Source organism: Leuciscus leuciscus (assembly GCF_965113295.1).
Source record: "Leuciscus leuciscus genome assembly, chromosome: 22".
Taxonomy (NCBI): Eukaryota; Metazoa; Chordata; class Actinopteri; order Cypriniformes; family Leuciscidae; genus Leuciscus; species Leuciscus leuciscus.
The window spans coordinates 11,442,352-11,456,707 of NC_138746.1; the positions used below are offsets into that span (position 1 = coordinate 11,442,352).

At 38.3% G+C, this 14,356-nt stretch overlaps 1 protein-coding gene across 2 annotated transcripts in view; it reads right to left on the reverse strand.

Annotated features, from left to right (window-relative positions):
- Window positions 1–13,929, reverse strand: part of gfra1a (gdnf family receptor alpha 1a) — a 98,416-nt gene extending 84,487 nt beyond the window's left edge. The window contains exons 1-3 of one of the 2 annotated variants that reach the window (XM_082154147.1): window positions 13,496–13,929; window positions 12,630–12,932; window positions 11,932–12,015 (exon numbers count right to left, since the gene is read on the reverse strand). In XM_082154147.1, the coding sequence (XP_082010273.1) occupies window positions 11,932–12,015; window positions 12,630–12,932; window positions 13,496–13,613 (505 nt within the window). In that variant the 5' untranslated portion in view covers window positions 13,614–13,929. The remainder of the gene's footprint in view (window positions 1–11,931; window positions 12,016–12,629; window positions 12,933–13,495) is intronic. The other variant, XM_082154148.1, reaches the window with a different exon arrangement.
- Window positions 13,930–14,356: the final 427 nt, after the last annotated feature.

Consider the following 14,356-nt stretch of genomic DNA (forward strand, 5'->3'; position numbering starts at 1 on the left):
ATTGATCACCTGCAGACACGTAATGATCTTCAGAAACACTACAATTTCTCTGTTCACGCTCCACTTCATCTGCTAGTGAATTAAACCGCCATGTTTCCTTCAAACACCTCAAAATACGTAACATATATAGCCTATGTTTACCTGTTGCTGAGCCCCGCCTTGATGCAGTGATTGACAATGATTGGCTCAGAATGCGTTTTCAATTTGCACACTGAATTTTGCTACATTCATTGCGGGACAATCAAAATGCAATCACAAGTGTCTTAACTGTGAGTGTAAATGCAATTAAGAAAAATAACATTTAAATGATCATTTTGCTGTAGTTTTTGCTTGAACATGTTAAACATATCTAATAATTTCTGTAATACATTTTAATTTTAATTTAGCAACTTATAAAGCATTAAAATATGTATTCAATTTACATATTGAAACTAGTGTATGAAAGGGCAAATGTAAATTATTTAATTGAATTATCATTTTCATTTTGCACCAAACGTTGCACAAACGTTATGGAAAATTTTAATTTAAATACAGAAATGCATTTTCATTTTACATATTACATTTCAAATTGAATATTGCTACCCATATGCTTCCATAGTTCTTAAGACATGTCTGGCCATCTGTACAAAGGATCACATGATCAAGGTCACATTTACTTATTTGATTAGTGAACCAGAAACAGTTAAAACAGCTATTTTATATTTATTCTTTTTTTTTATATATATATTTATTGAAAACCAACAAAACATTGTTTAAAAGTTTTTAAATCCCTGATTTTCAATGTGGTCTAAAACTTATGGACCCATATCTTTCACAATACTGATGCAGAGTTATGACTGGCTTTCGTGAAATTTACTTTGTACTAGGTTATATAATATATATATAGCCTATATTTTTACCCAAAATCGTATAAATATTTTTTCCAAAGCAGCTTTACAGAACAGAGTTTTAAAATAGTGATTAGTGAGCAAGTTTAAGGTGACAGAAGAAGAAAAAAACCTAGAAACATTCAAATATTATACATATCTATGCTACAAGAAAGAAGAGATGAACATTTAGGGGAAAAATATAATATATTTATCTAATAAACAATAAAATGTAATTTATATAACAGAATATATAAAGATTATTTAAGAAAAATTCAGTTTCGGTAGCCTGGCAAGCCAGACCTACATCAAGATGTTAGGTCTGGCAACTCACCATAGACACGGCTCAATCCGAGGGGCGGGATAAACGGCTGTCTTTCAAATTCCCTCTGCACGCAATAGGACAGCGCTTCAACCAACCTGGGCCCGGTTTCCCGATAACGCTCACTCTTAGCGCGCTAAGAGAGCTCGAAAGATATATCTTACCAAAGGTGTTTATGTTCCTAAGTGTGTTCCCCGAACCATACCTTTGGAAGCTGCTTAAGATATCCCTTCTTACGTGCGACGTTTCCCGGCGCTGTCCGTGGCGATGGTGCTGAATTGTTTGAAATCGATGGCTCGAGAATCAATTATTCTCTCGTGCAGGGGCTGTTTATGTGAAAAAGCGGTCATCTTTATAAAAGAAGCACTTCAGAAATAGTTGAAATTGCTATTTATTATGATTATTGGATATTATAAAAAATAATCCAAACTATAATAGCCTTTAATAGCCTAGCCTACATATTTTAAAATTGTAACATATAGCCTATTGCTGCCACAATAACCTTTTCAAAAATTTACGTGCCGCCTTTTCTTTCTCATTTTTGTTCGCTGAGGTGGAGCTGCGATGAAATATTGTTCTTGTGTAAATACTTTCCAGCATTTCAGTAATAAAAGTTGACATCTTACGTACGGTGCTCGGCAGTGATCAAAAAGGATTTAAACCGTGAATTTTGAATCTCTTGTAAACTCGGAGATGTGGATTCAGACGGCAATTAAATTACCACACGACCTGTTTGTCAAAAAACAGAAGGTACTAATTTGGCCAGGGATTTTTACGCGGATTGGGTGAGAAAAACACTGATATTATGGATTCGGACGGCACTAAAATCACCAACTTACCCCTGTAAATGTTTAAAATACCGGACGAGCCCATGAGAAACAATATTAGCGTCCGAATAGGACTTAACTGACAGTAGCCTATGCTTTCACTGGCCTTTAAAAGAGCGTTTTAATTCAATTAATAATATTGTTTAATAATATAATTAAAAATCTAACAACAATCAGTGTAATGACAATTTTATTCTTTGCATGAAAACACTTGAATTAGCCTAATTTAATACTGTCTGGGTGTATTAAAACTTCAGAATTATATTCATTTAGACCTGCAACAGTGATAAGGTAAAGCTAAGAGTGGTCCAGACCAACCTTACGAAAGTGTGACTTACAAAAGATATACTTAGCGTACGAACGTTTCGGGAACCGTCCCATAAGGTTAAGAGAGAGGTTAAGGAATAGGTTAAGAACTACTTAGAGATAAGAACGCTTTGGGAAACCGGGCCCAGAGCGTTTTCCCAACAGCGGAACTAACGTTAGTTGATAGATTCAACTTAACTCCAAGTCCTCCAGAGTCGCGGCCAAAGCCGATTCGAAAGACTGTTCGCCAGCAGCCGCCATTCTTTGTTTTCAAGTAGCAGGGAACCGTCGCAACTCTGTCGTCATTATGTTAAGCCTGCCCCGCCTACTCTATACACGATGTGATTGGCCTGACCCAATTTAGGTTTTTACAGCTCCGAAAGTCAACGGAGAGTTGCTAGACTACCCTGGCTGCAAAATAATTTTTTGCTGCCGCTAGGGTGCGTCTAGATTTCTAGACTACAGTTTCGGTGTAGTCATATATAGAAGCTGCTTATAAATCCTTGTAGAGTGATTAACAGGATTAGTTTCTCGAAATCCTGTCATGCTATTGCCTAACAGTCCATTTATTACTGTCTCCTGAGTGCATCCCTCCCAACTGTTTAAAAACAGAGTAATTATGTGGTTGCCCCATCTACCTGCTTCCTGACTAGCACTTGTTGCCTTGGTAATTGTGTAAATTTTGCATGCATCTGTGGTGACTGGCCGAGGCTGGAGCTGGCACAGACATCGCCCCTACTGATTCCAGCTGTCAGCAGTGTCTATTAACAATGATGAATCACTCCCCCACTTCTCAATCCAATCATAGAGACCACAGCAGGCCTTAGATCTGGTCACCTCTGACTAAATGATTTTTGGACAGCGTGGGGCGGCACGCCAGAGCACCCGGTCGACTTTTTGTGTTAGATTACGCTATTAGCCAGCAGGCTTCTGAGCTTTACATCCTCCAGCCTACCCTTGTAACTGTGGTACTCAAACAACAAAGCAAGACACACAACCAAAACATGTAGAGCTCACCGTTTTATGTAGCTCTTTGTATTTACTGTATACTGTCATGCACAGACAAGACACAGCAACTTCACATGTTGTCAGAACTAAATTATACCCTGGTTTTGGTTATGAGGAAAACAATCTATCAAAATTCAATCCAATAACTTTTTTTGCCATTTATTTTTGTGCCAGTTTCAGTGTTGGTGCAATTACTGCATTTTGCCTTAGTAGAGCAATATAGACATTTATGCCAATTCACCCATAGACTGTATATTATTATTAAAGATAGTTTTCATTAACTGAAATAAAACTGAAATCAACTAAAATGTAAATAGTAGATGATACAATTTTTATAAAAAAAAAGTTAAAATATTGAAAATAGTAATGTTGCTTTGGCAACTTACTGAAATAAAATATGTTTAACTTGAAGTACTAAAATGACTAAAACTGAATAAAAAATTAATGAAAGTGAAATATAGAAATATTTAATAAAAAATAATGAAAATGACAAAAGCACATAACAAAATGATTAAAACAAACTTAAATTAAATTGAAATTAAAACATAAAATAAAAATATAAAATCTAATCCAAAAAAATATATATTTTAATTATTCTAGTTCAAATAATACTAAAATAACACACAAACATACTGGGTTTTCGTGTTTTATGGGGACTTTTCATAGACATAATTATTTATTGTATCCCCTAACGTTGTCCTTAAACAGTCCCTCAGAGGAGTGCAAAACAACGGCATGAATAAATGAGGAAAGCGAACAGTGGAAACCATAACACTAAAAAGTGCAAACCTGCAAAAACTTGGTAGCACAGCTGTATATGCTACCACAGCCATTACATTTGCTAAAACAGACACACAGTATCGGATATTGGTTTTGCATGACTTTTGAAAGTCTAAAATAAACATTGCAAGCATTTAATTGCAACTGAAAAAACTACTACATGAAAAGTTGTTCCACCACCATTCTGCATCATGAAGTAGATATGCTATCATCTCTTTGGTCTCACTTTTCACTGGTGTGGTCCTGCAAGTTAGAAGTCAAGGTCAATGGGTATCAATCATTTTCCTTAGCTTTCCGCTTTTCTCTCACCATCTCCCCCTAGGCCATGAGAATGTTTGACCTCCAGAAAGCAGAAAGACAGATGGTGGACTGGATGTGATTGGGTTATGTGATGAGCTCTATGCCACATAAAATCTAGTTGACATCATGCTGTATAGCCAGTCTGTTAACATTTCCCTCAAGAGCTCCTCAGTCCTCCATCAAAGCCCTAAATGTACTCTGCACATCTCTACACTTCATCATTGGCATTTAGCCAATAACAAGCTCAGTGTTGACAGGGGTGAGCTGATCTCTTAAAGGGGAACACTGTTAATAGAGATCAGTGGCTCTCTACTAGTTTTTGGAGATCAGTGGCTCTCTACTTTTTTTTACCCTGATCGTACACTGGACATCATCTTATGATCTATATTCTTTGTAAATTTGGAGTGCTGTCAATACAGAGAACAACAACAAAAATCGGTGTTGCCTACACCGTGTTATCCTCTTTTTAAAATTTGCACCCTGTTGACTTCAATGGGGCATATTTTAAACCTGCTTTTACCCTCTTAACATCCTTGATGTGTCATTACAAGTGCCCAGCCAATGTGAGTGATTCCTTTAGAGTTAACACGGGTGAATCTGACTTTTAAAAAGAGGATAACATGGTGTAGGCAACACCGATTTTTGTTGTTGTTCTCTGTATTGACAACACTCCAAATTTACAAAAAAATGGAGCGTTAGAGCAGGGGGGAGCTGGGAGTCGCCAGTCAATTGCGTCATCTCCGCGTTACCCTCGGTTTCCGCTCGTACTGCGTGGAGTCCTGGACAAATGCGGAAGTTGTAGTTGTAGCGTCTATCAAGCAACAAACGTTAGCTTGTTTCGTGCTGTCGTTATGGAACACAATTATTATTTACTGATTGCAGCTGGTTCTGTCGACAAAGCATGCTTAATTTTATATTTTCCAAATGTAGCATTCGGTAATAGTTATGTTTATGCAAGGAAAGTATTATTGCTTTAGGTTTGTGTTTAGTTTATTGACATTGTTTATCACGTCTGGTGTTTATGGCCATGTAAATAAATATAGCATGTGTTATACATAAAGATTAATCAGTATTTTGGCAAATGATGTGGGCATGTTCGAATGTACTTTTACAACAATTGTTTAGAACACGTAAAACTGCGCAGCGTTATCACAACAATGAATTCGACAAATACAGTAACATCTATGATAACCAATTTAGTATTAAACCTTACTTTTCTTGCTGTTAATTCATTTTAATGAAATAAAAGTGTGATGAGGTTCAAGAGTCAGGAAGAAGACGGGTCGGCGTGACTGGGACTCGTACTTTATTAAAATAAAACAAAACAAACAAAAGTCGCGCACAACGCGCATTCACCGTGGCGACGGCACAAAACAGTTCAAAAATGAGAGCTCGGATCCACCGGTTTTCTTTCTCTGCGTCCAATTTTCTCTCCAGTCTCTGATTCCAGCACGGTCTCTCCACGCCAATAATACTGCAAAAAGACACAGGTGTTCGTCATTTGCACTTGACCTACTTACGTCCCGCTCGTCTTGTTTCTATCTCTCCCGTTACAGACCGCGCTGAACCACGCCCCCCCCTCGCCACAAAAAGCATGTCATTAAACGCAACATTTATAAAAATAGAACATCCATGAACATGATTTTTCGATTCCCGTCTGACTGATTTACATCCACGGTGGAGTTGAAAACAACAGTTCCCATCATTCTACGCTCCTTTACATCGTCATCAAGCTACGCCGTTGTTGTTGTTTGGAATGTAGCGCCCTCTAGCGGCAGAAAATGTTGCATATTGTACCTTTAAAATGTTCTATACTGTACTGCAATTGTATACCTGAGCATTAACGACAGACAGATATTCCTCTGATCCATCTAAAAGGAAGGAATGGGAGGAATAAGAGAGAAACAAAGAAATCGATGGTTTCTTGTACTCACAGCTTCAGGTTTCTATTTTAACATGGCCTGCTATTGATTAGCTTTCATATCTGAAGTCTCCCTGAACAGCAGCTCGCTCAGGAGGATAGAAGAGATTTTAGCAGAACAAAACCCACAAAATAGAGAGAGGGGAGCTGGGAAACGATAGAAACTGATGCTTCCTTGGCCTGCTTGATCTGCACTAACAGTTCCTGCTTAAGCACAGTTAGCGTACAGTTGCCAACATGAAAGGCTTTTGTATTGGGTGATGGACTTTCCCAGAACAGCACCGCAGCGCACAAAGCTTTTATAATGGGGAATAGAGGCTGACTTCGAAAGGTGAATCATTTAAGGAGCGCTTGCAGAGTGCTGTGCTCCCACTCCCTCTGAAATGAAAGGAGTTCCGGTGCTTTGTGTCAAGAGAGGCATCAAATACCTGTGCAGTGGAGAGCAATGCTGGGAAGGCAGTGTGTGGAAACAGCAGAGCTGTAAGTGGCATGTGAATGTCAACACTAAACGCTTGCTAATTAAAAACCCAAAGAACATTATGCAACATTACTGGTATGGTACAATAATCTTACACAAATTATATCCATGTTCTGCTGCCATGGTGAGTTTACAGTGATCAGCGTACTCCGTGAAACAACGTGTTCTCAGTCTGGAACTGATTAACCGAGTGCGGCTGCAACTCTAGCAAGGTGTCGACAGCTTCACAGCATCATGTCAGTATAGGGATTTTCAGAAGTGTTACACGGCTAGCCTGGAAGGTCATACAACTCACACTGCACAAAGTTGACACCAAAAGGAATGGGAATTCTATAACCTTCTGCAGACTCCAAAATTACAAAGTAAAACAAGACCTTGATTAGCCGAGAAACATACCAAACATTGAACATAACATCATGTAGAGATGATGACAGACTCATACAAACTTTTGCATTCTGAAATGTGTTTGCCATTCAGAACTGAATTGAGAATATTTTCAATTCCTGAATTTGAACTGAGAATTGAGCTGCAAACAGGATGCATACTCAATGATAATGACCATCACACTGCGGATGGACGCGCTCTCTCTTGTTTCATTCAAATGCAGCTGGTGCCATCTTGCTCCTCAGTTATTGACTGTTTTTACTGTAAAGTGAAACCAGAGGATGTCAGTATTAAAGTCCGCATGAAACGGAAGTTACAACAGTCTTTTCTTCCCTATTGTGACGTATATCTGAGTAAAACAGATTCTTAAAAAAAAAAAAAAAAACGATCAGAGTAGAAAAGGTTTAAACCACCCCTTATAATCTAAATGAAATTTTAATTGAATTTGGCAAATTCATTCCGATTGACGTGGTTACATGTAGCACAGTCGGAATAAGGAAGTCACTAGTCCGATTACAATCGGATTATTAGGGTCCATGTAAACGCAGCTAGTGAGAGAAGAGATGTCGCTGCAAGAGGGATGGGGAAGTTATTTTAATTAAAGATTACACATGAATTTAAAATAATAATAAATTAATAATAATAATAATAATAATAATAATAATGATGTGCATGGATAAATGATTTATAATAAATACAACAATATTCCATAAAAATAAGAATTGTCAACTTTAAATGCCTCTGTACATTATCCATTTGAATTTGTTCGTTCGTCTAGGCTCAAAGCTGCATGCTAAGAACTGTTTTTCTTCGCAGAAGCTTTGTGTTTAATGAGCTAATAAAATATTTCAACTCAAATCAATATTTCATGTCTAATTGTTTACTTACATGGCAAGTAACTGTGTAATAAGCTTATTACATGGCTACATTAACTGGCTTGATGTACATTATCCCTTACATAAACTAAAGCATAGTTAGTCAAAACAAAATGTTTAGAGTCAGACAGACAGAAGAATAGACAGATATAGTTAGACAGACAGACAGAAGAATAGATAGATGGATAGATAGATAGATAGATAGATAGATTTCACTCTGAGAGCTATATGTCTCCACAATGACAGACAAACAGTTGTTATAACAAAAAGAGCACTCCAGAGAGGCCAAGAAACAACACATTTATACGGCAACTCATCCTTATTCATAGCCGAGCCGTGCTTTCCGAAATTGTTTGATGTCCTGTTCTTTTTCTCATGGCTACCCCATCATTTAGGCAATTTTATCCCAGACAACTCAAGCAGCATAGCTGGCTATTACATTTTGTGTTACATCTTCCCCCTACATCCAACAAACCTAGTCCCATTTGTTTTACAGGGCCACTGAACACTAAATGGCAATTGCCTGATATTGCCAAGGACTTTATCAACAAACTCCAAATTTTACACCATGCATCTCTCCATGACAATAACAGCTTTTGTTTTCCAACCTTGTGCAATTTTATTTTCCCCTGACAAGGTTAAATTACTACTGCCGAGGCCAGGTTCAGATATTCTGCAACAGAACACTGTAGAAACAGATACTGCTGAGATACAGAACGAAAATGTTGCAGCATAGGAGAGTAAAGGGTGCTCTGAGTGTTCAGGCGCTTCGTTTCTCTCTGCTCTCCTCCTGCATAAAGCCTAATGATGTGGAGGTAATGCAAAGTCAACTCAGATCAGAGGATGAGAGAGTGCCAAATAAGTGTGAATAAACTAGCTGTGAAAAGTGGTGGTTTCCTCGCTCCTTTTAGCATACTGCCTCCTACTAACTAATTCTCTGTTTACATCCAGTTCCGTTAGTGAGAAAATTCTACCCAATTAGGTGTCATTTTTGTACGTTTTTGTTTCATCACACCTACAACCAGATACTTCTTTTGAAAAGACCAGCATACAGTAAGATGCATTTTGGATGGCAGTGTTCTGGTGTTCCCACCAGGCTTCTTAAAGGGATAGTCCGTCCAAAAATAAAAAATCCGAGGTAACCAAAACGTTTTGGTTTCAATTGACTTCCATTGTATTCTTAGTTTAAACATTGGAAATTAATGGGAATTAATGGGTGTTGGTTACCAACACTCTTCAAATCATCCTCTTCAATGTTCCACAACAATAAAAAGAAAGTCACAAGGTTTGGAAAGACGTGAGGGTGAGCAAATTATAAAATTTTTAGGTGGACTATCCCTTTTAAATAGCCTAACTGGCAAAACTTGGAAAAAGAAAAAAACTGGAACACCTCAGGAAACATTCAGGCCAGGCGAAATGGATCTCTCAAACAGTTTACATTTCCCTGTCCTCACCTATTTGTTGACATTTCAGGCCATTCTGAAGCAAGACTTCTGCACTCAATCTATCTGCAGCAGCTCTGCTATAGAAAATGTAGAAACTTTGACCCCTGCATTACCCTGTCTTTGGATTTGTTTTATTGGCACTGTGACGGAGGCATACGAGGGCACTTCAGGCAAATAAGGGCCAATAGTCCCAAGAGAGAGGAAGCCCTGCAGCATTCAATAAGTCATTTAATCGAGTGGAGAGCAGACATCAATACAGGTAAAACGCAGCAGGATACTCAGCAGGAAAACGGACATGGGAGAGGTAGTTTTCATGAGAACTCAGTATGTTTCACATAGAGAACACACAACCATGCTCCACACCCCAACAGAGCACAGCTGTGTTTTATAAAGGCAGACCATTTCATGAACAAAGTTTTTGTGACCCCTGGCTGTTTCAGCTTTTATTTTAAAATATGCTCTCAGTGTTGTCACAAAGAATATATTTTCACACGTTAAAGTATGGGATTTCAAAAACATGAAAATTCAAAAGGTTCTGAGGGGACTGTCCTGCAGAGTTTAGCTCCAACCCCATTTAATCACACCTAAACCAGCTGATCTATATCTTACTAGGCACACTAGAAACTTCCAGGCAGGTGTGTTGAGGCAAGTTGGACCTAAACTTTGCAGAACAATAGCAAAAGTGTCCGAGTTTGGACACCCCTGATCTAAATTGACATAAATTAATTATGCAACACTCAGCAGATCTAACAAATCTAAATTCTCACATCCTAAACTATAAATGTAAAGCATTAATCCTCTACGTTCGGTTACTGACCAGACAAATTAAAGATGTAGTTAATGGTTCAATAAAGGGCAGAAATTATAAATGAATCATAAGCATAACTACAGTATATTGTGGAGACATTTCCTTTACATTTACATTTACATTTATTCATTTAGCTGACGCTTTTATACAAAGCGACTTACAATTGCTATATATGTCAGAGGTCGCACGCCTCTGGAGCAACTAGGGGTTAAGTGTCTTGCTCAGGGACACATTGGTGTCTCACAGTGGATTCGAACCCGGGTCTCTCACACCAAAGGCATGTGTCTTATCCATTGCGCCACCACCACCCCTTTATTGTTACCATATCTCCACCACATTAAAAACAAACATATGTAAATAATTTAACTAAATTTAAAATTAAAACTAAATTAGCCCAGACCAATGAAACATGCTACTTAAATTAAAACTAAAAAGTTATTTTGAATCTTTTGGCTGTTGAAAAGAAAGTGCTAATCAAACTGACCTACTACTTCCAGACACCCAGAATGTAGTCTGGCTTGTCTCAGTGTATATGTCATAAATCCCTATGTAGGTGGGGAAATGATTCCCCGCTTGGCCTGTTTCTTAGCCATGGAACTCAGCCGTCAATCAATGTAAAAAGCTTTCCAATGGGGAATAAGGAGCACCCTCAGATTTAGAGCAATCTGCCGTGACTCTCTCTGTTCTCACAACCACAGAGTGAGAGAGTCTGAGGGAAGTAGCAATCTACATGTTATTTTAATTACTGAGGTGTTTACCACCTTATTCCGGTTCCCTGAGGGAAGCTCCAACCAGGATTTGCAGTTCTTCGCTTTCGTTATTTTGACTGACATGACTTACAGTGACATTGAATTTGGAAGGTTTAAGTTTTCTCTCAAGTTTTTTTTTCTTTTTTTCTTTTACAACAAATCTCTAACAAATGCTTTAATATTAGTTAATTCAATTAAGTGTTCTCTTTATCTACACTCTCTCATGTCGAGGAAATCAATTGCTTCAGAAAACTCAGACTTTTCCTCCGCCTTCATCTGGTGCTCTTAAACCTTTGCTGTCACCATCTGTTGTGCACACCTTTGGCAGTGCATCTCTGCTCTTTTTATTAGGGCCCTTTATACATGGTGAAGTAGGGAACAACATTGCCACCTAGAGGACGATCCAAGTCAGCATCCAGCATCTCAGGCCAGATTCACACAACCCCTGCTACCCTAACGACCATTTTTCCTAACCTGAGGCACATTTAAAAAGTAATTTCATTGCAACCCCTCCCCCAAATAAACCACATTCAACTGCTACTACTGTCACATCAGCAGCACCTCACATAGGCTGCATCCCAGAACCGAGCGATTTCCATTTCCCATAGAGTTTGGTCAAGTGTACAGCATTTATAATGGTTCATTGAGCACTAACCATGAACATTCAGAACTATATCTCCCCATGCAAGATCCAGAGGATCAGAGACCGGAAGATAGCATGCATCCACAAGGGCATATAGAGGAAAAAGAGGGAGGAAAACAAGTATGACTTGAGATACCAACCCCACTGGATGAAATGTACAATCTCAAAGTCTTATTTTTTCTTCTTCTCAAACAGCATCTTTATTAAATAAGCACATACCTGCATAGATGGGGGCCAGTCGAAATATATCTGAAAGCCGGCTGTTCATAGGCTCATATGGAGAATCCTCAAGTAAATCATTCCCTGCAATATTAACAAATGCAATGTGATTAAATACCAATAATGAAATGCTATATGAATTATTAAAACTGTTTTTCTTAACTGCACTCTTAATATGATTATTAAACAACAAAGCTGCAAACTGTCCTTTATGTTTGTTAGTATTTGGGCCATTGATTCATGGGACTGGTTTACATTTCTGGAGCCAGTTTCTGGTTGATTAGCTACACTGGTCAGTTGAACTGAAAAAGTCCCCTCCCCCTCCAGCATGCACACACACACACACACACACACACACACACACACACACACACACACACACACACACACACACACACACACACACACACACACACACACACACACACACAGACTACCATAAAGCATCAGATGACCTCACACTCCATAAACTTTAATGGAAACACTTCAGAGAGGCATTTGAAGACTTACACTGACCCTATCTGATAACAGAACCCAGAAAAGCAACTCCTTGGCTTAGTATTATTGTTTGCTAAGTATTAAAAATAAAGAGAATGTCAGAAAAAATTATGTGTGTAACTTCAAACTTCAATCTAAACCTAAATATGATCACAGGCACAGCTATAATTAATGATTATTATTGCATGAGGTTCGCGCACCCTGTAAATGCTGATAGATCCCCCAGTAGACGCGCAGGCAGTTCTTTTCTTTCTTCATGGCTCTTTTACAGCGGCAGTTATACAAAGGGCTCTGCTTTAAAGCGTCCAAGGCAAGCCGACATTCATCCTTCGCCTCCATTCCAGACACCATACTGAAGTTGGTCTCCCTCCCCGCCACGCACTGCCTCATAGTTCGATACTTTGTGCTGCATCCCGGCTCCTTCAAACACAGCTCGTTCGCCTTCACACAGTCCAGCCGGTTTGAACTAGTAAAGTAAGACTCCTCGGCAGATAACAGCACATCTATGGAGGACGACAATACAAAAATAAAAATAAAAAATCATATCACGGACAGGATCCCGTTTTATTTAAAATGCTCCCAAGAACTATAGCCTACTCAGACTGTTACAAGCAAAAAAAGATCTGTTAGGCTACTAACAAATTAACAATTCATATTTAATTTGAATAAATATTACATTTAGCCTACTGTTGTCGCATTAAACATTTGTTAATACTGTTCAAGAATAAAAAAGGGATTTAATCAACTTTAGGTGCTTTAGAGATTAAAATATTAACACAAGAAGATTTAAGAAGACTTAAAGTATGACAGAGCCGATTCTCAATAACTAAAATTTGTCCCAGTTATGAGACAATTGTAACATCCTAAGTGCATAGCTAGAATATAGATATATATTTGACGGGATCAAAAAGAGCACGGTGTACAATTTTTTTTTTTTTATGGTCTTATGATGACATTTGAGTTTTAAACTTAAATAGCCTACAATAGCTATACCGCGCGTCTATGTACCAGTAGGCTATATACAATTTACCAATCACTGAATATGTAAAACCGCACTCTAACTCACCCAGCAGTGGTAAAATTATGTAAATCGCAGAGATGATCATTGCGCTTTTTATCCGTGGGTAAGTTTTTTCAAACACGCAATATATAGTTTTGACGATGAAAAGAATAATCCTTCTCATTCAGGTCCATTGAAACATCGTTGGTCCAATGTACATCCAGAGTAGGCTACATAAGAAATAATGCTCCGTAACCTGGTCCAAAACTGTCAGTAACCTATATTTAACGGGTTCTATGATTAAGACGCATATACGATGTAACAAACAAGCAGAAAATGAGTCGCGAGGCAGCAGAATAAAACTCCAGCTCTCAAGATATGCTCGTGCGACTGAGCGCGCGACAGCACTGTGGCATTCAGTTGCGCTGTAACCCAAACCAAAAACCACACGCGACTCACTGCACGCTCAGCGTTTCTGCGTAAAACACGGCAACAGGACAAAGACGTGTCGTTTTACCACTCCAAACCTTATGTTTACTGCTCTGTTACTATATAACAGTATATGATATAATGCACGTTTCTTTCGTTCTTTTCACGTCAATTATTGAGTGTCTTCACTCAGTAGCCTCATGAAATATGCTTTTTTTCCCTTGTCAATTGGTGATCGGAGTATGTCTTAGAACTTGCATTGCAGACGTTGAAACCGCTTTTGTTTGCCTTACTTGTAGATGTTAGTTGGACAATCTGGTCTGAATAGAATTGGGAATATTAGTAGCCTGCATATCTAACCAGTGAAATCAAGTAAATTATTTGCGAGTAGGCTATTAAACTATTCAGTGTATCAAAGTCTATCTCGGTTCTTGTAAATGCTTATCTAAGGGAACATGCCATAACATTTGTAAAAAGTTTTTATTGTAGGTCCTACTT